Consider the following 24336-nt stretch of genomic DNA (forward strand, 5'->3'; position numbering starts at 1 on the left):
AAAGTATTTCACTGTTGCATGTGGTTTTATATGTATTATTTGTTATAAAGATTATGGTGTGTTGAGTTTTTAGACTCACTAGGTGTGATAGATACAGGTGAGGTTGAGGGAGGTCTTGGCGGATGATTTGACTGGACTGATGGCGCACACAACCCGAGGACCAGCGCTTCTACTTTTTCCGCATTATGATTTATGACTCATGATTTATGTTAAAGATTTTAAAACCATTTATTTATGTTTCTTGAGAGATTTTTGAGATGTTTAGTATGGGCTATATTTTTCAAACTTATTACTTTTTTAGGTTTGGTAAAACAGTTGATTTCATTTTATGACTATTGAACTTGATTTTTAAAATGCTAGTTAGTTGGTGTTTTATTTTAAGGTGTAAAATATTTTATAAAAAAATATTTTCATGTGGGAAATGTATATGGCCGAAAATTGAGCGTTTAAAACAATTCTTGTACTTTTTAAGCAATACAAAAGGCAGACTTTTCAGAATGAGTCTAAGCGAGTCCTTCCAAGTTGCTGCTTTGATCGAGAAACTCCCTTCGTTGTGGAAGGATTTCAAGAATTATTTGAAGCATAAAAGGAAGGATATGGGATTGGAGGATCTCATAGTGAGATTGAGGATAGAAGAGGACAACAAGAGCACCGAGGCCAAGGTAAGTAGAATGGCAGCAAGGGTGAACATTGTTGAAGCAAGTTTCAAAGAGAAGAAGAGGAAGTTTGAGAAGCAACCACAACAAGGCCAACAAACAAAATAAGAAGAAGTTCAAAGGCACTTGTTATAATTGTGGAAAATCGAATCACGTGGCTAAGGATTGTAGGAAGCCAAAGAAGGGAAATGCTCAAGCCAACGTAGTTCAAGAAAGGTCGGTAATATTTGATTTTTCTGAACTTAATTTGTCTGCAGTTATTTTGGAAGCAAATTTGGTGGAAAAGCCCAACGAGTGGTGGGTTGATACTGGAGCAACTCGACACATATGCTCCAACAAGGGGATGTTCTCCACATACAATCCATCTACCGGGAGAAAACTATACATGGGGAACTTCGCTACATCTGAGGTGGTGGGCACCGGAAATGTAGTACTTAAGATGACATCGGGTTTGGAAGTAACCCTTGTTGATGCACTTCATGTACCATGACATAAGAAACAACCTCGTGCCGGGGTCTCTGTTGGTCAAACACTGGTTTAGACTAGTATTTGAGTCTAACAAGGTTGTATTGACCAAGAATTGTCATTTTATTGGAAAATGATATCTCGATGAGAACCTTTTCAAGTTGAATGTAATGACTATAAGCCAACATGCTGTTGAAAGTAATAAAGACAAAAGTTTTATTTACTTGTTTGAATGTTCTCATCTGTGGAATGTTCATTTAGGATACGTAAATTTTAATACCTTGTAACGTTTAATGAAACTTGAATTATTGCCTAAACACAACTTCGATCCAACACAAAAATACGAGATATGTGTTGAAGCAAAAATGACCAAAACGCCTTACCACTCGATTGAAAGATGTACAACTCCTCTAGAACTAATACACACCGATCTTGGTGATTTAAAGTTTGTACAAACTAGATGGAAAAGATACTACATGAGATTCATTGATGATAAAACAAGGTACTGTTACGTATATCTTTTGAGATCGAAAGATGAAGCTCTTGAAGCAATTCAAATGTTATAAGACCGAAGTTGAGAATCAACTAGGCAAAAAAATAAAGAGGGTGGGCGAATACGGAGCATCGTTTGATGAATTCTGCACATCTTTGGGTATAATTCATGAAACGACTGCTCCTTATTCACCACAATCGAATGACATTGCCGAAAGAAAGAATAGAACTCTGAAAGATATGATGAATGGTATGTTAATAAGTTCAGGACTACCCCAAAACTTGTGAGGGGAAGCAATACTATCGGCTAATCACATCCTGAACAAGATACCCCACAAGAAAAATGACAAGTAACCTTACGTGTGGAAAAGTCATAAGCCTTCCTACAAGTACCTTAAAGTGTGTGGGTGTCTAGCTAAGGTTGAAATACCAAAGCCTACACAAGAACGAATTGGACCAAAGACGGTCGACTGCATATTCATTGGGTATGCACATAATAGTAGTGCCTATAGGTTTATAGTGCACAAATATGAAAATGCAGAGATGAATACGGGCATGACAATTGAGTCAAGAAATGCAATATTTTTTGAAAATATATTTCCTTGTAAAGAAAGTAAAGAAAATGGTTCTAGAAAGCGAAAACTTGAGACGGAGCATGCAGGTCAAGTACCTACACATGATTCAACTTTAAATGAAAATGATATACCATTGGAAGGCTCTTCAAAGGAGCAAGAGCCAAGAAGAAGTAAAAGGGCTAGAATCTCAAGTTTTTTGGTCCAAACTTCCATACTTTTATGTTGGAGAATGAACCAAAGGACATACAAGATGCTCTGACTAGTTCTGAAGCTCTCTATTGGAAAGAAGCCATCAACTCTGAAATGGATTCCATTTTGCAAAACCATAATTGAGAACTAGTGGATCTTCCACTAGGTACCAAACCATTGAGATGCAATTGGATATTGAAAAAGAAAATGAGAGTTGATGGAAGTATTGAAAAACACAAAGCCAGGCTTGTGGCCAAAGGCTATAGACAAGGAGAAGGTCATGATTTCTTCGACACGTATTCACCAGTTTCAAGAATAACATCCATTCGTGTGATCATTGCTATTGCATCTTTGCATAACCTTGAGATACATCAAATGGATGTCAAAATGGCATTCTTAAATGGTGAACTTGAAGAAAAAATATATATGGAGCAACCTGAAGACTTCATAGTTAAAGGACAAGAAAGAAAGGTCTGTCGTTTAATTAAGTCACTATACGGACTTAAACAAGCGCCCAAGCAGTGGCACAAAAAATTTGACAAGGTAGTATTGTGAAATGGATTTAAGATTAATGAGTGTGACAAATGTGTTTACATTAAAGGCACTCGAGAATATTATGTGATGATATGTCTATATGTTGATGACATGCTAATAATGGGGAATAGCCAAGAGTTGATTGAGGGTACTAAGAAAATGTTGACAAAACATTTTGATATGAAAGATATGGGTATTGCTGATGTAATTCTAGGGATTAAAATCTTTAGAACTCCAAAAGCAATTGTCTTATCTCAGTCTCATTATGTAGAAACAGTGTTGAAGAAGTTTAACGCTTATGACTCTACCCCCAGTAAAAACGCCTTTAGATATGCTTGTCCATTTGGCGAAGAATCATGGAGAACTAGTTTCTCAACTGGAATACTCCAGAAGTATTGGAAGCCTTATGTACATAACTAACTGTAGTAGGCCTGACATCGGTTGTGCAGTTAACAAGTTAAGTCGGTTTAAAAGTAATCCTAGTGATGCACACTGGAAGGCGTTGACAAGGGTGCTTAGATATTTAAACCACACCTCAGAATATGGACTAAATTACACAAGGTATCCTGCAGTACTTGAAGGACACTGTGATGCAAATTAGATTTCTGACACCAAGGACTCCAAATCTACCAGCGGCTATGTATTTGGTATTGGTGGAGGAGCAGTCTCTTGGAGGTCATCGAAACAAACTTGCATTGCTAGATCTACTATGGAATCGGAGTTCATAGCGCTAGATAAATCTGTAGAAGAAGCGGAATGGCTTCGAAACATTCTAGAAGATATTCCATGTTGGACAAGTCCAGTGCCAGCAATCTTCATACATTGCGACAGTCAGTCGGCAATTGCAAGGGCACAAAACAGTATGTACAATGGCAAGTCTCGACATATTCGTCGAAGACATAATTCTGTGCGACAGTTGATCTCTAATGGAGTTATATCTGTTGATTATATTAAATCAAAGGATAACTTAGCGGATCCGCTTATAAAAGCATTAAATAGAGATTAAATGTACTGTCTGTCAAGAGGAATATGTTTAAAAACCTACCAAATAAAGTTTTCATAGTGGCAACCCAACCTTGTTGATTGGAGATCCTAAGATCTTGGTTCAATGGGACAACTAAGTTATGAGAACTTAAGTAATCACTCCTCATACCTAAGACAATGAGTGAATTTTCCTACAAAGGTAGTGAGGTTAAGTATTGTACTTTTAATGATTCCGTAGCTTGCAAAAGCGGGGTAAGTAGGATACCATTTTACAAGGAGATCGCCTCTATGTATGTATGAGGACGGGCCGCATCGATGAAACACGTATGAAGCCAAGATGTGTTCCATGGCCAAAACGGACACAACCGATAAAAAAAATGGAAATAGAAGAAAGGTTATCATGTGGGTACAGTTTTCTGGGTTTACATGAACCCCCAAGAAGTTCAAGACATCAAGTTCAATTCTTGGCCTAGTAAATCCGATTGTATTCCACTAGGGAAGGTTCAAAGCCAAAAGTCACCTCTCATGATGTGATAATTTTTCGTATTTACTCTCTTATGAATCACGAGCATTCATGCATTAATTTCATTCATGTGGGGGATTGTTGGATAATTTTAATGCTTAATGAAAGAAAATTAAGCAAATAAATCAATGTGTTTGATTGGAAAAATTTGAAACGAAGAACGAAGCTTAATGAATGGATAATAAGTTCGGTGGTTCTAAATTAAACTTGAAACGAGTTCATCAAATGTAGAAAGAACTTCAAACGAGTAGTCGGAACATGTAAGGGACGAAAAGTGGAAAAAAAAGTCGTGAACAGTAGCCGGCACGCACATGCGCGCGGGTCTGCTCGCACTAGCAGGCGCGCACATGCGCGCAGATATGAGCGCATGTGCGCGGGCCTGCCGAGAGCTCTTGGTAGACGCTGTCGAGAGCGCTCAGCTGCGCACGCGCGCAGCGCGCGAGAGGGCGCGCGAAGTGCCCTGATTCGTGTCCCTTCGAATTTTCCGATGTTTTTTCATTTTCTTGGCATTGTTTGATGATTGTGGTCAGTTACAATGGCCAAGGGATCCAGTATGAATGAAAGATCATGTCTTTTCACATGAAAACATTAAATATTGATTTATTGAAAATAAAAAATACATACACATTTTTTCCAATCATTTTGCATATTGTTTTCTTCCTTCTTCAACAAGAGAGACTTCCATTCATTTTCGTGCTCATTATTCAAGAGTTGTAGTTGTATCTTGAGAGAAGATTCCCACAAACCTCTAGCACATTGTGAGGGGCAAATTCTTCTTAAAGAGAAAGTGTTCAACACTTTGCTCTACAAAGCCATTCCTTTGTTTTCTTCTTGCTTCTTCTCTCAAATTTGAATACCCCATACAACACTAATTATACTGAATATATTCAGTCTCCAAGACCAACTGAACTTTGAATTTGAAATGAAGGATCTAGGAGATGCAAAGAAGATCCTTGGTACGGAAATAAACAGAAGAAGAGATAGTGGCAGTTTACTTCTGAGCCAAGGATCCTATCTACAAAAGGTACTTCAAAGATTCAATATGCATAAATCAAAACAAGTAACTACCCCACTTGTACAGCACCACAAACTCTCTAGTACTCAATCTCCATCAGATGAGGCAGAGAGTGAACACATGAACAAGATACCATATGTAACTGCAGTTGGTAGAATCATGTATGGAATGATATCCAGCAGTCCAGATCTCGCGTATGCCATAAGCTTGGTCTCCAGATTCATGTCTAACCCCGTACACAAGCACTGGGAGGCTTTAAAATGGGTCCTAAGATATGTTAAAGGACAACCAAACTTGGGGCTAATGTTCACAAAACAAGAGGGAGTAAGCAATCCAATGGTAGGCTTTGTGGACTCAGACTATGCAGGGAATCTGGAGACAAGAAAATCTCTAACTGGTTTTATATTCACGGTATTTGGAATAGCTGTAAGCTAGAAGGCAACACTCCAACCTGTGGTTGCTTTGTCCACAACGGAAGCTGGATACATGGCTGTGACAGAAGCTATGAAAGAAGCCATATGATTTAAGGGAATCACAAAGGAATTTGGGACAACACAAGGGCAGGTTGTGGTGTATAGTGACAACCAAAGTGCAATACACTTGACTAAACATCAAGTGTATCATGAGAGGTCGAAGCATATCGATGTAAAATTACATTTTGTTAGAGACATCATCTCAAAAAGAGAGGTGAAAGTGGAAAAGATCTCAACTGAAGAGAATCCAGCAGATATGTTAACAAAGACATTACCACAGGCCAAGTTCAAGCATTTCCTGGACTTGGTGCAAGCTGTGGAATGGAACTGAACAAAATAAAAGGATGGAGAGCAGCCATCTTTAAGACAAGGTGGAGAATTGTTGTTTAAGTGTCTTCCAAGCTGGCAATCAGCGGGGAGGAGTAGTTAAACAATTTGTTACTGGCCATAACAAATTGAGCAGGCCATCACCAGTATTTGGGGTTGGGGAGAAACTCAAAAACCCATGAAAAACCCGTTGGATGGCAGTTGGGAGAAGGGAGCTTCCGGTAGCTGGTTCCTAAGGTATGCTTAAGGAGTCTATCAGCAGAAAGAGGCTCTCGAACAATTTTCTGACAATTCTCTCAAGGATACTGAAGCAAGAAGTGGAGGGAAGATCACAGCAAGAAAGCGTGAGGAACTAGAAGATAGATTGAAGGAAGAAATCTGTTCTGTAATTCTTCATCTTTGACATGTGTTTGTAATTGACACCACCTTCTTGGTTGTTAATAAAAGCTACTGCTCTCCCGTGGATGTAAGCCATTATGGCTGAACCACGTAAACGTACTGTGTCACTATCTTTGATTGTTTAATTGTTGCATCGTTTATAGATTAGAACTCGTAAGTGTGTATGTTCTTGGTCACCTTTATATACATATATATTAGCTGAGATTAAAAAGGGAAAGAAGCAGCTGGACCGAATCTTTTCTTGTGCTTTGTTGGTGAATTGCTCTAACATGCATTAATGCAATTTTAACACAACACCAACTTAAAAGCGAAAGGCAACATTAGCCAACTTAGCTAGAATAATAATTGTTCAGTAATGCTGTATTTGTATATAAGAAAACACGAGACTTAAAAAAATTTATTGATCACTAATTATTTTGATATTTCTAAAGTGATAAAACTTGACAAAAATAGAATAAAAATTATACAGAGAGGAATATGAAGGAATCAGATGACTTTTAGGAAAAAAAAGATGCAATGTGGCATAATTCACGTGTTTTCGCCTCAAGAAAAAAGTTAGCAACTGCATCTTACTTGGTCTGTTAAAAAATTGTGTTTTTTTCTTGTCACGCTTGATGCAAAAACTTAACTTCAGTAAATGGTATCAAATAACATCAGAGCAGGTAACTGCAAAACACCAAATAATTTAACATAACATTTGGATTTTCATATCAGATTATATACCTAAGTTTATCCTATTGCCATAGTAAGAAAGGCAAATGGAGAAATAGAAGACTTTGATACAAAGATAAACATATGTTGATCTTGCAACATGCAAATACCAATTGGCATCAGTTTCTTAAAAGAAGCTGTTGTATCACGCTGTGTTCCGTGGACATTTAGAACTCATCCTTGCCATTCATGACAAATAAGAGATATCCCAACATATTCATAGATAGTACATGTTTGTCACATGCATGAGGTGTGAGGTTTCCCTTTCATTCTTCTCGTTGTGGGGTTTGCAAGTTGCATAAACATCCCTCTTAAGACTATTCAGCACTCGGTTATTAGGTAGACTACATGTACATTTAGCCAAATTATCGTAATACAACAATCACAAGATGTGTACCTGATGATCAAAGTTAAGGAGTTTTAGACAGATCCAATACAATACACAATCATCATGTCGCTCAAGTTCGTGGCAATTGCATGCAACAACTAAAAAAGAAATCACAATTAACTTTACCATTTTCGCTTAGTGAATACTGGAAAGATCTGGATATCTCTGTTGAACTAAATATATTAATGCAATGAAGATTGCAGAGAAGCTAGCATCAGTAGCAAATATTGCAGGACGAATCCTTATAATAGGCTTGCTTATGTATTCCATTTCTTTCATATTAATGTTATTCTTTGGATATCTTGCGGATGTTGCACTCCCTGGGGGTCATTGTAGTTTTGCCAATATAACAGGTTACTCTATCCTCAAGGGACAGTCCATGGGGATGGAGCCAATATGTTATCAAGCTCATGGAGCAAAGAGATGGGGAATTCTTGGTCAAACATACAGAAAGACTCTCTTTCTTCTATTAGTTGTAGCCATTCCGATCTTTTTTTGCATCTGAACATGGAACTATCCTTTTATGGTTAGGCCAAGATGAGAACATTGCCGTAGTGGCCAAGATTGACATAAAGTATTCCATTCCTGACTTGATTGCTCAGGCTCGCTTCCATCTGCTGAGAACATTCTTGAGAACCCGAAACATTATCAGACCCCTAACCATATCAGTGATATTTCTTGTTGTGCATCTGAACATGGGTGTAAAGGAGTTGCCCTAGCCCCGGCTTGGAACACTTTAAATGTAAATCTAGGGCTGCTAATTTACCTTCTCCTATCAAAAATATCTTTAAAACTTCGAAAGGTTGGCAGCCTCTCCTAGTACTTGCAGGAGCAAGTGTATTATCTGCATTCCAAGAGTGGTGGTGTTATGAAACATTCTTACTGTTTCGCAGTCTACTACGTAATCCATAGGCTAATGTGGCTGCAAAGTGCATTCTAATCCAAACCATGAGCTTGATTTATATATTGCCACCTTCTTTGAGCACAGGTTTGTCAATGTAAAGACCATGAATTAGGGGCTGATCAACCTAGACAGTCTCAATGGACAACAGTTATTGGACTCACTCTAGCAATTCTATGGGGAATTATGGCCTTACTTTTCACAATTGCAGTAAGCGATGAATGTGGAGAACAATTTACTAGTAAATCACAGATTCTTTATTTGACATCCATTAATCTCCCTACATTGGGGTTTTGCGAACTAGGTAACAGCCCCAGACAACAGCATGCGGGATTTCAGTAGGATGTGCTCGACCCAAAATGCATGCAACATATATTTTGTGTCCTAGCTTATTGGTTTACCAGTTGCAGCTCTGTTGGCCTTCGGATTTAATATGGGCTTTGTTGGGCAGTGGTTCGGGAGCAGAAGTTTCAAGTACATGCATGATGGTTTGCACTCTATTTTACACAAATTGGGAACAGCAAGCCGGCAGAGCAAAGGAACTAATTCAATGAAAAGAAGATGTTAAGAATGACCTGGAAGGCTCTCTTAAGCTGATCATTTCAACTAGCATACTAGGATTGATGAACTTCAATAAAGCTTTAAGTGGTAGTGAGAATAGATGAATAGGTACAGATAATTTGCACTTCGAGGACTGAGGGAAGAGAGCACTTGAGATGGGGTAGATTTGGAAAACCCCATTTCACTAGTATAACTCTGACCAAAATGATCTTTTATTCTTAAAAATCAGATTTTTAGAGAGCAGCAATCTCCTATCAAGATTTCAAGAGTCTAATCGATTTCCATTCTTAGTATGATATATCATGCTTTAATTCTAGTTTGAAATTCTCTTCTGAAGTGACAGAAAAATTAGATCAGAAAGCACAAAGAATGTGGGCACAAAGCTCCAAACTTTTCATTTGAGATTGTATAAAATATAAGTTTTAACACCTTTGTGCACACACCTATCATTTTAACCTGAATAGATAATAATGACAAAGTTAGAGAATCTTGCAAAAGACTAGTATGTGACGTGTATACATGTTAATCATACAGAGAGGAGAAGAAGTGAACAGCTTGATCTCTTGTCATTACTTCAAAACAAGGAAGGCTTTACTCATTTGTTCCCACATCATAACTGAAGTCGCGGTATAAAAGTTAGTCGCCGATCCTTGTCTGATTCCCAAATTTGTCTATCAAGACAGTAACATCATGACCTTCAATGTGAAACAAGGATCAGATTCATGTTCCACTATCTAGAAACTTGATAAACAAAGAAACAATTCAGAGCATATAGCCAATACACGTCTCTTTTCAAATCAAATTTTCAAAAAATGAACAATTTACTGATTCTGAAAGAAGAACAAACAGCGGTATTCATACATTATTTGCTGCTGCTGTTTCTCACAAAAACATATAGGTGATCAAAAGCCAATCTACAAATGGACATGAGATATTTAATGGCTCATTCCTAACGTAACCTTGAAAGATAGAGACGAGTTTCCACTGTAAACAGTCTATTGACAACCAGGTTCTTATCTTTTTACTTAGCGCCAGCAAATACAAATAACTGCAGACGAGAATCAGCTAAGACAAGTTACTTGACAAATCGGAATAAATAAAAAAGTTAAAAAGAATATTGTTTACATCTAACCCAATATATAAGTTATCCTAATATCTCAAACTTAAACATAAAATAATCCAAGTAATGTACCACTCCTCGATCCCAAGCTCCCAAACTAAACTTGTTTTCCCAACTTCTCATCTAAAACACTCAAATTCATTCCTAGAATATTATAGTCAAGTTCATTCCCAACTGAAAACCATTGTCATTGACTTGCCTTTACTTTCTACCCTTGTTCATTTCAAATAATCAGAATCAAAATAAGTCACAAGGGACATAAAAAAATCAAACTTTCCATTGGGTGAGAGTCAGTATTCGTGGTGTTTTTGTGCCTCAGTGATAATACAATTCTTGAAATAAGAAATTTGAAGCTTTACCACTCTCTAAATTACAGAGTGAGCTTTCAGGTACAGCTTACTCACTTCTTAGGCGGTATTCACTCTAGAAGAGGAGAATCATCACCTGAAATTGAGAATATGATAGATATATATATATTCTATTCATTCAAATATGATATATTTTTATTTTCAAATAGCCAAAAGTCATTCTATTACATAAATCAATAATCATATTTACAATGCGATTAGAATGGAATGCGTAATCGTTAAAAACGAAAATCTAACTAAGACAGAATAACAAGACTGGTCTTGAATTGAATTAGCTTCATCACCATCCCCAAAAGTATTCTTGTTCTTTATCCTCGATTTGTTTCTAGTTCTTATCTGAGGTGGGAATGTAAGAGGTGAGTATTTGGGGAAATACTCAGTAAATGGGGGTCGATCGTGCAAAACAAATATCAAGGTTACAGTTATACAGATACATTATCATGATTTCAATAATAAGCATGTGGAATTGAATATGAACATAATACAAACATAGCACTGGAAATCATCTCATTTTAATGGTTTACTGATCAGTTCTCTATATGTTACTCCTCTAAGGGGTGAGGTCAAATGAACTATTATTATATCCTACCCCATCATGGTCAAAACATATCAAATATCGGAATTTCCTTGTCATTTCTAATTCGAATCATTAAAGTTTCAAATATTTCAAACATGCTTTCAAATATTATAACTAATATCCAACAACAACTTGTTCAATAATGTTCATAACAAATATGAACGAATATATAATACCGATCGAATTTCAAAAAACATACATAACATATTTTTAAGCAAATGTGAGCATACTTACGAAGAACAAGTATGTCGATATATATCAAGTAGTACACTTATGAAATGCAAGGGTACGTAAGAGTATAGCAAAAACCCACTTATGTTTCTCTTCTTTGGATTAAAACATGAGAAACTTGTGGGAGGAATTCCGCTCGATCTTGTACAAGTCTTGGTTGCTGCAAATCTGAGGCACGTTGCTGGAATTTTGAACAAGTTGAAGGGATTTCGGATAGTGGCAGTACTTTTAGCAGCAATTTAGCTCAAAACTTGGGACAAAATATGGGTAGGCAGAGGTAAACCGAGGCTTAAGAATAGTAGCTAGGGAGCTCGAAAATATGGCTAAATTTCGGCTGAAACTTTCAGAATGTTTGTGGATGTTTTGTGTCTTCTTTTTGGTCATCTTGTAGGGTATTTATAAGCTCATGGAGGTGAGATAAAAAGGCTGTCATTCAAGGCCATTACAACCCTCTTTTAAGGCCTTCATTAGCCTTAAAATGGTTGTTACTTGTGAAGTCAAAACAACTCTTGAATGTCCCTTTTAAATGACATTAGATTATATCAAGTTGTCAGTATTTTTTGTTGAATCTCCTTTCAAATTTTTGAGTCCTTGCACATTTATTTAAAAAAATGTACGATGGTTGGTTTATTAAACAAATAAAATATTGTTCTTTATTTTATTTTCAACCTAATTAGCTGCTTTTCTTAAATAAATTATGATAACCACATTTTATATGCTAAAAAAATAACCAAAGTTATAAAAATTAATTCAGTTAGTAGCATAAATATTGTTTGATTTATCATTTTTTCATGAAAAATGTATCGGTTCTGTCTGACAAAATTAAAATATCGATTTATTCGATTTTGATAATTCTGTTCGGTAGACCGAATGCTCACCTTTACATGTATCATAGCTTGCACCACTTTATGAATTTGATGTATATTTATACTTTTATGATTTCATCTGCTGGGTTGCCGTATGATTAACAGTGTTCAAATACACGTGATGATTGTTAATGTTTTAGGGATCGAGATCCAATTAAATTTTCTGAAATCTTATTGAAAGGAATATTTTATTATTTTATTATTTTGATAAATTGATATCATCAATTTAATATTTTTCTTTTCTAGATTTGAAATATTGCTTGATTTATTTCTAAATGATAAGATCTTGGTTGATTTATATCTTGATATTATAGGATTTGTTTTTCATATTATTTTTATCTCCAAGATATTTTATCCATGTGGAATCGAATATGAACAAATACAAACATAGCACTGAAAATCATCTCATTTTTATGGTTTACTGATCAGTCCCTTATATGTTACTCCTCTAAGTGGTGAGGCCAAATGAACGGTTATTATATCTCACTGCATCAGGGTCAAAACATATAAAATATCAAAATTTTCTTGTCATTTCTAATTCGAATCATTACAGTGCATTTCAAATATTTCAAACATACTTTCAAATAGTATAACTAATATCCAACAACAACTTGTTCAAGAATGTTTATAACAAATAGGAATGAATATATCAAGTCGATTGAATTTCAAGAAACATACATAACGTATTTTTAAGAAAATGTGAGCACACTTACGAAGAACAAGTATGTCGATATGTATATCAAATAGTACACTTAAGAAATGCAAGTGTACGTAAGAGTATAAGAAAAACCCACTTATCTTTCTCTTCTTTGGATTAAGACGTGAGGAACTTGTGGGAGGAATTCCGCTCGAACTTGTACAAGACTTGGTTGCTGTAAATTCGCTGGAATTTCAAACAAGTTGAAGGGATTTCGGAAAATGGCAGTACTTTGAGAAGCAACTTTAGCTCAAAACTTGAGACAAAATGTGGGTAGGACGGAGGTAAACCGAGGCTTGAGAATAGCAGCTAGGGAGCTCGAAAATATGGCTAACTTTCTGCTGAAACTTTCAGAATATTTGTGGATGTTTTGTGTCTTCTTTTTAGTCATCTTGCAGGGTATTTATAGGCTCATGAAGGTGAGATGAAAATGATATCATTCAAGGCCATTACAGCCCTCTTTTAAGGCCTTCATTAGCCTAAAATGGCTGTTACTTGTGGAGTCAAAACAACTCTTGAATGCCTTTTTTAAATGACATTAGATGATACCAAGTTGTCATTAAATTTTGTTGAATCTCCTTTCAGAATTTTGAGTCTTTGCATCCTCCCATCTTATGAGAAGTTTCATCCTTGAAACTTGGCTATATCCGATTTTCAAAGAGATAAGGGTATTGTTCTCACATCTTTTCTTCCAATTCCGAAGTAGCTAATTTTTCGGTGTGATTGGAAAATTGTAATTTGACATATGGAATAGTTCGTCACCTCAGTACTTGGTCTTTGTTATCCACAATTCGAATTTGAATTTCTTCATACTTCAGTTCTTCATTTAGATTGCCCTCAACCAGAAGTGGTCCAAACTCAAGAATATGACTTGGATCAGAAATATATTTTCTTAGCTGTGAAACGTGGAAAACATTGTGGGTTCTTGACATATCGGGTGGAAGTGTTAATTTGTAAGCAAGTTTTCCCAATTTCTCTAGAATTTCAAAAGGTCCAACATATTTAGGATTCAGTTTTCCAGTCTTATTGAATCGGATTACACCTTTCATGGGTGACACTTTCACATATGCTTTTTCTCACACTTCAAATTCCACGAGTCTTCTTTTTAAGTCATTCCAGCTTTTCTGTCGATCTTGTGCAGGTTTTGGTCTCTTCTTGATCCTAGCAACTTTATCCACTGTTTCTTGGATCAACTCAGGTTCAACGATGGCTTTTTCTCTTATTTCATCCCAATATAGTGGTGATTGACACTTTCATCCATACAGAGCTTCATACAGTGCCATTCAAATACTGTTGTGATAAATATTATTGTATGAGAACTCGATTAAGATCAGATGTTCACTCCAAGTCTTTGGTCTTCAACTTTGACTTGTTTATCGTTGAACAATGATGGCACTCAGGGATAAAACTCAACTTTGACTTGTTTCCAAGGATAATACAGTTATGATGGTATATGGGATAAAATCAGGTTTACCAAGGATCAACTCAGGTTCAACGATGGCTTTTTCTCTTACTTCATCCTAATATAGTGGTGATAGACACTTTCGTCCATACAGAGCTTCATATAATGTCATTCCAATACTGTTGTGATAAATATTATTGCATGAGAACTCGATTAAGATCAGATGTTCACTCCAAGTGCAAATAAAGTCTAAAGCACATGCTCTCAGCATGTCCTCAAGAGTTTGTATTGTCCTCTCAGTTTGGCCATCAATTTGAGGGTGATATGCTGTACTAAAAGTAACTTTTGTTCCCATAACTTGTTGAAAGCTCTTCCAAAAACGAGATGCAAACCTAAGATCTATGTCTGATAGTATGCTAGCTGGAACTCCTTGTAATTGTACGATATTATTCATGTATAAGGTGGCCAGTTTATCCCATTTACCATCAAAGATTGTTCAACTCTCTTGAGACCTATTCCCCCACTATTATGGCTGATGATACCTTGAAGATGCACCAGTTCAAGCGTGGTTTGAGTAGCCATATTCACTTAGGTTTAGCAGTTTACCAACCCACGAGCTTTGCTGATCTAATGCGCGCAGCAATAAGAGCCGAGACAGACATCAAATGCTGGGAGGACGAGAAAAATAATAAGCGACCTCTTTCTGGACAATCTTTTCAAGGGAAACAACCATTCAAAAGACCAAATCAGTCTAGTGGGTCATTCAAGGGAGCTTCGTCCAGTCCAACCTATCAAGAGGCCAAGATGTGTCCCATTAGCCATTGCCACCATCCTGGGGAATGTCGTAGAAAGTCTGGTCCATGCTTTAATTTAGGGAAGCTGGGACACAGAATTGCTGATTTTCCTGAACATAAGAAGGGGTTAGGGTCAAGTGCCGACGCTACCCTCAAAAACTTGAAGGAAAATAAGCCTAAAGCTCGTGTGTTTTCAATAACTCAGGAAGTGGCACATGACTCAAACGATGTCGTGACAGGTATCATTCTAATCAATGACATGTCAGATTATGTATTGTTTGATTATGGTGCCACTCATTCGTTCATATCTAAATGGTTCACTAAGAAATTAAGGCTTATACCTGAGATACTTGTTGAACCCTTTAGAGTAACAACTCTCACTAGTAAGACAATTGAAACACATAGGATGCACATATATTGTAAGATCTGTATCCATGAGAATCTATTTCAAGCCGAATTGATTCAACTAGACATGGTGGAATTCGACGCCATTCTAGGAATGAATTGGATATCGAAGAATAATGCATTAGCAGAGGCATAACGTCAAACTACGGGCACCAAACCAAGAAGAAGTCATTTACTATGTCAAAGTCAAGAAACAAAAATCCATATTGTCTGCTTCCCAGATTTGGAAAGCCATGAAAAGTGGAGAAAAAGAATACCTGGCTATGTTAAGCAAGGTAAAGTAAGAAACAACACTTGCACTAGAAGAGATTCCAGTAGTACAAGAGTTTCCGGATGTCTTTCCTAAAGAACTCCCTGGCACAGTCCCCGACCGCGAAGTGGAATTTGAGATTAATTTAGTACCCAATCCTACACCAATCTCAAAAGCACAGTACCTAATGACTCTAGTAGAATTGAAAGAACTCAAAGAACAACTTCAAGAATTGTTGGATAAAAAGCGAATCCGACCAAGCGCATCTCTGTGGGGAGCGCTTATCCTATTTGTAAAGAAAAATGATGGAAGCATGAGATTGTGTATTGATTACAAGAAACTGAATAAGATCACAATTAAGAATAAGTACCCGATTCCGAGGATAGATGACCTGTTTGACCAACTCAAAGGAGCTACAATCTTTTCCAATCTCGACTTAAGGTCAATGTTGGAACATTTCATGTTCACAGTCTAGATTTTGATGATAACAAAACTTGTTATTTTGTTTCTAATGATTTACCTAAATGCGTAGGAAGCTGGAACTAATCAAGCTTCAGACTGATCAGTTAAACGAACCAAAATTGAAGCTAAAAGATGCAAACTGAAAGTGTCAGCTGATTGCCTAAACTGAATCAGCTCAACTGATATATCAAAAAACAGTCCAACTGATTGTCCAGATGATAGGCAGTTCAGCAGAAGACCTTCAAAATCCCGGCCAACTGATGAAGTGCAAAACTAATGAAGAGCCCAGCTGACCAGTTCAACTGAAAGAGTGAAATTAGTTCAACTGACGAGTCAATTGATTTTACCAGCCCAACTGAATATCAGGTCAGATGACCAGTTATGTGCATCAGTTATGATTCAATCAGATGCATATGAAGACAAGTTGATCTAAGTGGATTCCGCTACGCACAACGATACAAAAGCTATTGTACGATCAAGGTACAATAATGGACGTTGCAGCAACACTTAAATACAAAACGTTTCAGCATAGATGACGAAACGTTGAGACACGAATCCCAAGGAACACATTCAAGCTGCCACAGATATTATTATTGAGTCTCACTAGACGATCAATTTCCCGCCTATAAATCGAAGATCAGTGAAGACCAATATACAACAAGTGTGTGAAGATACAGAGAAAAAGGGCACGCATATTGCATATAAGCTTTCAAGAAGCAATCAACCTAGAGGGAACATTTCATCGTTTTATCAGCTTAGATTAGAAGCACAATTCCCTCAGTGTGTGAGAACACTTTCGTGTTGTACTCAGAGATCAATTCACACACACACACACCACCACCACTCAAATATAATTTTGCACAAAGACAATAAACTTGTGTATGTAGTCTTTGACACGTAGACATTAAACAAGTGTTGACTAAAAGGTGACATCTTCAGTCTAGTCTATGAGTTCAGTTAGGCAGTTGGGTAAGTCCTAAGCTGAGTGGGTTTGTACAAATCAATTATATAAATCAAAGTCTTCTAGTGGATCCTACCCAATGTGGTAGAAGGGGTGACGTAGGAGCAGTTGAAGTCTCCGAACATCCATAAACATATGTTGTGCATTTAATTGTTTAAATACAGTTTCCAAACTGATTTTATCAGTTAAAGCATCCGTCAGTTCAGTTTTCACCATAACTGAACTGATATATGTCACAACTGATTCTATTTATTTTCAGTTATTCAGTTACACATGATATAAAATATATCACTGTTTCTTAACGAATGATTACTTCGAATGTTTTCTGCTTGATGTAATATCAAACTCGATTTAATTCATCGGTGTAAACATTCTTATAACACGAGCTACTGCAGCTCTTATAGAATATTGTGTTTGAAGCAGCTCAAGGTGCCCAACACATGATCCTTCAGTCAGGTTATCACCAACTAAAGGTCAAAATAGATTATATCCCGAGGACAACATTCAGAATAAGGTTCGGACACTCTGAGTTCGTAGTAATGCCGTTCGGATTAACAAACGCTCCGGCAGCATTCATGGATCTCATGAACATGGTGTTCAAACCATTTCTTGGCAATTTTGTTGTGGTGTTCATCGACGATATTCTGATATATTCATCAAGTGAGGGGGATAACAAAGAACATCTTCGTCTCACCCTCGAAACGCTTAGAGAAAAGAAATTGTACGCCAAATTCAAGAAATGTGAATTCTAGCTAAAAATTATCACATTCTTGGGACACATAATATCAGCAGCAGGAGTATTTGTAGACCATAATAAGGTAGAAGCAATCATAGATTGGTCGAGGCAAAAGAATGTGACAGAAATTCGAAGCTTTTTGGGACTAGCAGGTTATTATCAAAATGTGTTGAAGGATTCTCTTCAATAGCCATACCCCTCACTAAATTCACCCAAAAGAACTCTAAGTTTCAATGGAGTGAAGAATGTGAGCAAAGCTTCGATACTTTGAAGAAGAAAATTGCCTCTACTCCGATATTGGTATTGCCAACTGAAAGAAAAGACTTCACCATCTATAGCGATGCTTCAAGAGGAGGTTTAGGATGTGTGCTCCTGTAATATGGGAGAGTAATTGCCTACACTTCAAGACAACTAAGACCATATGAGCAAAACTATCCGACACATGACCTCGAATTAGCTGCAGTGGTTTCGCCCTGAAAATTTAGAGACATTATTTTTATGGAGCCAAGTGTGAGATTTTCACTGATCATCAAAGCATCAAATATTTGTTCACTCAAAAAGAACTAAATATGCAGCAGAGATGATCGATTTAACTCCTGAAGGATTACGACTTGACGATAAGCTATCATCCGGGCAAGGCAAACAAGGTAACTGACACTTTGAGTCAGAAGAATTTGGGAAAAGTAATCCTAGCGTCACTTTCAGCACAACCATGCCTCCGAGAAACGATCAAGATAATTCAAGATCAAGACCCAACTTTGGTGAAACTGAAACAACAAGCTGAAGAAGGAAAATCATCGGATCTCCAGACAGATGACAAGGGAGTTGTGTGGATGAAAGGAAGATTGTTTGTACCTGATATTGAAAATCTTCGACAGGAAGTCATGTCTGAAGCACACAAGTAAAAATTTTCAGTCCACCCTGGCAGTACCAAGATGTAAAAGGTTTGAAGAAAAGCTTCTGGTGGAGTGGAATCAAAAAGGATGTTGCAATGTTTGTCTCTAACTGTCACGTGTGCCAACAAGTCAAAGTTGAGGACCAAAACCTTGTGTCTCCGGGATTTCCAAAGGTTGAAGAAATCCTCCAAGTGACGCTAGGATTACTTTTCCCAATTTCTTCTGACTCAATGTGTCAGTTACCTTGTTTGCCTTGCCCGGATGATAGCTTATCGTCAAGTCGTAATCCTTCAGGAGTTAAATCGATCATCTCTGCTGCATATTTAGTTCTTTTTTAGTGAACAAATATTTGATGCTTTGATGATCAGTGAAAATCTCACACTTGGCTCCATAAAAATAATGTCTCTAAATTTTCAAGGCGAAACCACTGCAGCTAATTCGAGGTCATGTGTCGGATAGTTTTGCTCATATGGTCTTAGTTGTCTTGAAGTGTAGGCAATTACTCTCCCATATTACAGGAGCACACATCCTAAACCTCCTCTTGAAGCATCGCTATAGATGGTGAAGTCTTTTCTTTCAGTTGGCAATACCAATATCGGAGTAGAGGCAATTTTCTTCTTCAAAGTATCGAAGCTTTGCTCACATTCTTCACTCCATTGAAACTTAGAGTTCTTTTGGGTGAATTTAGTGAGGGGTATGGCTATTGAAGAGAATCCTTCAACACATTTTGATAATAACCTGCTAGTCCCAAAAAGCTTCGAATTTCTGTCACATTCTTTTGCCTCGACCAATCTATGATTGCTTCTACCTTATTATGGTCTACAAATACTCCTGCTGCTGATATTATGTGTCCCAAGAATGTGATAATTTTTAGCTAGAATTCACATTTCTTGAATTTGGCGTACAATTTCTTTTCTCTAAGCGTTTCGAGGGTGAGACGAAGATGTTCTTTGTTATCCCCCTCACTTGATGAATATATCAGAATATCGTCGATGAACACCACAACAAAATTGCCAAGAAATGGTTTGAACACCATGTTCATGAGATCCATGAATGCTGCCGGAGCGTTTGTTAATCCGAACGGCATTACTACGAACTCAGAGTGTCCAAACCTTATTCTGAATGTTGTCCTCGGGATATAATCTATTTTGACCTTTAGTTGGTGATAACCTGACTGAAGGATCATGTGTTGGGCACCTTGAGCTGCTTCAAACACAATATTCTATAAGAGCTGCAGTAGCTCGTGTTATAAGAATGTTTACACCAATGAATTAAATCGAGTTTGATATCACATCAAGCAGAAAACACTCGAAGTAATCATTCGTTAAGAAACAGTGATATATTTTATATCATGTGTAACTGAATAACTGAATAACTGAACTGACGGATGCTTTAACTAATAAAATCAGTTTGGAAACAGTATTTAAACAATTAAATACACAAGATATGTTTACGGATGTTCGGAGACTTCAACTGCTCATACGTCACCCCTTCTACCACCTTGGGTAGGATCCACTAGAAGACTTTGATTTATATAATTTATTTGTACAAACTCACTCAGCTTAGGACTTACCCAACTGCCTAACTGAACTCATAGACTAGACTGAAGACAGCACCTTTCGGTCAACACTTGTTTAATGTATATGTGTCAAAGACTACATACACAAGTTTATTGTCTTTGTGCAAAACTATATTTGAGTGCTGGTGGTGTGTGTGTGTGTGTGTGTGTGAATTGATCTCTGAGTACAACACAAAAGTGTTCTCACACACTGAGGGAATTGTGATTCTAATCTAAGTTGATAAAACGATGAAATGTTCCCTCTAGATTGATTTCTTCTTGTAAGCTTATATGCAATATGCGTGCCATTTTTCTCTGTATCTTCACACACTTGTTGTATATTGGTCTTCACTGATCTTCTATTTATAGGCGGGAAACTGATCGTATAGTGAGAATCAATAATAATATCTGTTGCAGCTTGAATGTGTTCCTTGAGATTCTGTCTCAACTTTTCCGTCATCTATGCTGAAACTTTTTGTATTTAAGTGTTGCTGAAACGTCCATTATTGTGCCTTGATTGTACAATAGCTTTTGTATCGTTGTGCGTAGCTGGAATCCACTTAGATAAACTTGTCTTCATATGCATCTGCTTGAATCATAACTGATGCACATAACTGGTCATCTGAACTGATATTCAGTTGGGCTGGTAAAATCAATTGACTCGTCAGTTGAACTAATTTCACTCTTTCAGTTGAATTGGTCAGGTGGGCTCTTCATCAGTTTAGCACTTCATCAGTTGGCCGGGATTTTGAAGGTCTTCTGCTGAACTGCCTATTATCTGGACAATCAGTTGGACTGTTTTTTGATATATCAGTTGAGCTGATTCAGTTTAGGCAATCAGCTGACACTTTCAGTTTGCATCTTTTAGCTTCAATTTTGGCTCATTTAACTGATCAGTCTGAAGCTTGATTAGTTCCAGCTTCCTACGCATTTAGGTAAATCATTAGAAACAAAATAACAAGTTTAGTTATCATCAAAATCAAGACTGTGAACATGAAATGTTCCAACACTGACCTTAAGTCGAGCTTGGAAAATATTGGAACTCCTTTGAGTTGGTCAAACAGGTCATCTATCCTTGGAATCGGGTAATTATTCTTAATTGTGATCTTATTCAGTTTCTTGTAATCAATACACAATCTCATGCTTCCGTCATTTTTCTTTACAAATAGGATAAGCGCTCCCCACAGAGATGCGCTTGGTCGGATTCGCTTTTTATCCAACAATTCTTGAAGTTGTTCTTTGAGTTCTTTCAATTCTACTAGAGTCATTAGGTACTGTGCTTTTGAGATTGGTGTAGGATTGGGTACTAAATTAATCTCAAATTCCACTTCGCGGTCGGGGACTGTGCCAGGGAGTTATTCAGGAAAGACATCCGGAAACTCTTGTACTACTGGAATCTCTTCTAGTGCAAGTGTTGTTTCTTCCTTTACCTTGCTTAACATAGCCAGGTATTCTTCTTCTCCACTTTTCATGGCTTTCCAAATCTGTGAAGCAGACAATATGGATTTTTGTTTCTTGACTTTGACATAGTAAATGACTTCTTCTTGGTTTGGTGCCCGTAGTTTGACGTTATGCCTCTGCTAATGCATGATTCTTCGATATCCAATTCATTCCTAGAATGGCGTCGAATTCCACCATGTCTAGTTGAATCAATTCGGCTTGAAATAGATTCTCATTGATATAGATCTTACAATATATGTGCATCCTATGTGTTTCAATTGTCTTACTAGTGAGAGTTGTTACTCTAAAGGGTTCAACAAGTATCTCAGGTATAAGCCTTAATTTCTTAATGAACCTTTTAGATATGAGCGAATGAGTGGCACCACAATCAAACAATACATAATCTGACATGTCATTGATTATAATGATACCTGCCACGACATCGTTTGAGTCATGGGCCACTTCCTGAGTTATTGAAAACACACGAGCTTTAGGCTTATTTTCCTTCAGGTTGTTGAGGGTAGCGTCGGCATTTGACCCTATCCCCTTCTTATGTTCAGGACAATCAGCAATTATGTGTCCCAGCTTCCCACGAGTAAAGCATGGACCAGACTTTCTACGAAATTCCCCAGGATGGTGGCTATGGCAAATGGGACACCTCTTGGCCTCTTGATAGGTTGGACTGCACGAAGCTCCCATGAATGACCCACTGGACTGATTTGGTCTTTTGAATGATTGTTTCCCTTGAAAAGATTGCCCAGAAAGAGGTCGATTATTCTTTTTCTCGTCCTCCCAGCGTTTGATGTCTGTCTCGGCTCTTATTGCTGCGCCCATTAGATCAGCAAAGCTCGTGGGTTGGTAAACTGCTAAACCTAAGTGAATATGGCTACTCAAACCACGCTTGAACTGGTGCATCTTCAAGGTATCATCAGCCATAATAGTGGGGGAATAGGTCTCAAGAGAGTTGAACTTTGAAGTATACTCCACCACAGACATATCCAAAGTTTGAGTGAAATTTTTAAATTCACTCTACTTCTGTAATCTCACTTCATCTGGGTAATACTATTTCAGGAATTCCTCACAAAATTGTTGCCATGTGATTGATCCATCTGCTACCATAGCTAATGAGACAGTCTTCCACCATTTGGATGTTCTTTCCTCTAAAAATGGTGTTACCACATCCACCTTGAACTCGTTGGGAATCTCGAGTAAGCGGAGTTGGGTCTCGATATTTTTGAGCCAACTTTGGGCAAATTCGGGGTCCGGGTCTCCTTTGAATGTTTGAGTTCGATTATTTCGTAGAGACTCATAGTGCTACTTGACCCCATGTGCTAGATGTCCTGGTGGTGGTCGATTGCCGTTGGCATTTGTTTTACCCAATTCTTAGATGGTGGTAGCCACTATTGTTGCTATGGCCATTAAGTCGGCTTGACTTAGGCCCGCTCTTGGTGGTGGTGGTGGAAGTAGGTTCCCTTCATTGTTGTTATTCTGGTTGTTGTTGTGATTTCCGTACCGCGCGTTGCAATTGTTTTGTACCGGTCTTCCGTCCATGTCCTACAAGTGTACAAGCTTCTAAGACATTTTTTTGCTAACATATATATGAATTGATCATGAACTGAAATCGACCACTTATAAAACCAAATAATATTTTTTTTTCAAATGAAAAGAGAAAGCAATACAAATCCAAGTTTTAGGAAGCACAAAAGAAGAGAAAATTCCTGAGAAAGCAAATGGATTATAATTCCTTATTACAAATAGTCATGACACAAAATCCTCAATCATCTAAAATCTCGCCATCTCATATTGCTTCATATTCCATCGGCTCTTCTATTGATTCTATTTCAGGTTCCAAGTCGATAAGGGCATCCTGAAGTTGTTGAACCTGACTCTGTAAGTGTTCATTATGCATAGTCAGATCTTGCACCGAATCTTGCAGTTCTTGAATGATCATTGCATTATGCTGATATCGTTGGACACCTATAAAAGAGGTATGCTCCAAGAGAACATTGAGATGAGCTTTATGTTCCTCCAGCTCGTGCTTTTATTTTTTCAGAGTGTGTAGAGTTGCAATCAGTTTCTCGTTGTCTTTCTGTTCTCGGGCAAGAGATGTTCGGAGGTCCTTAATGATGGTATCCTTGTCAGGGACGGGTATAACACTCATGTGAGTTGTGTTCCGAGTGCGAGGCATAGAAGAATTTGAATTCATTTCCTGAAATAAAAACAAATGGAAAGGCTTAGAACAATAGAATAAGATGGCTAGCAACATTAACGAATAGTTTAGAGTATTTTGACATCTGGTAGGACTTCTCGAGAAAATTTCCAAGAATAGGAAGTTCTGAAATCTTTATAGGGAATTCAAGCTTCAAAGAATTCAGCATGC

The 24336-nt window shown here is 37.3% G+C and overlaps 1 protein-coding gene and 2 pseudogenes across 1 annotated transcript; 2 read left to right on the top strand and 1 right to left on the bottom strand.

Annotated features, from left to right (window-relative positions):
• Positions 1–6921: 6921 nt before the first annotated feature.
• Positions 6922–8643, top strand: LOC140805542 (protein DETOXIFICATION 53-like; annotated as a pseudogene).
• Positions 8644–8679: 36 nt separating this feature from the next.
• Positions 8680–9297, top strand: LOC140805543 (protein DETOXIFICATION 48-like; annotated as a pseudogene).
• A 12788-nt stretch (positions 9298–22085) lies between these two features.
• Positions 22086–22952, bottom strand: LOC140805544 (uncharacterized). The gene has a single exon (XM_073161809.1). The coding sequence runs from the start codon at positions 22950–22952 to the stop codon at positions 22086–22088; it is 867 nt and encodes a 288-aa protein (XP_073017910.1).
• Positions 22953–24336: the final 1384 nt, after the last annotated feature.

Source organism: Primulina eburnea, chromosome 11, assembly GCF_022965805.1.
Source record: "Primulina eburnea isolate SZY01 chromosome 11, ASM2296580v1, whole genome shotgun sequence".
Lineage (NCBI taxonomy): Eukaryota > Viridiplantae > Streptophyta > Magnoliopsida > Lamiales > Gesneriaceae > Primulina > Primulina eburnea.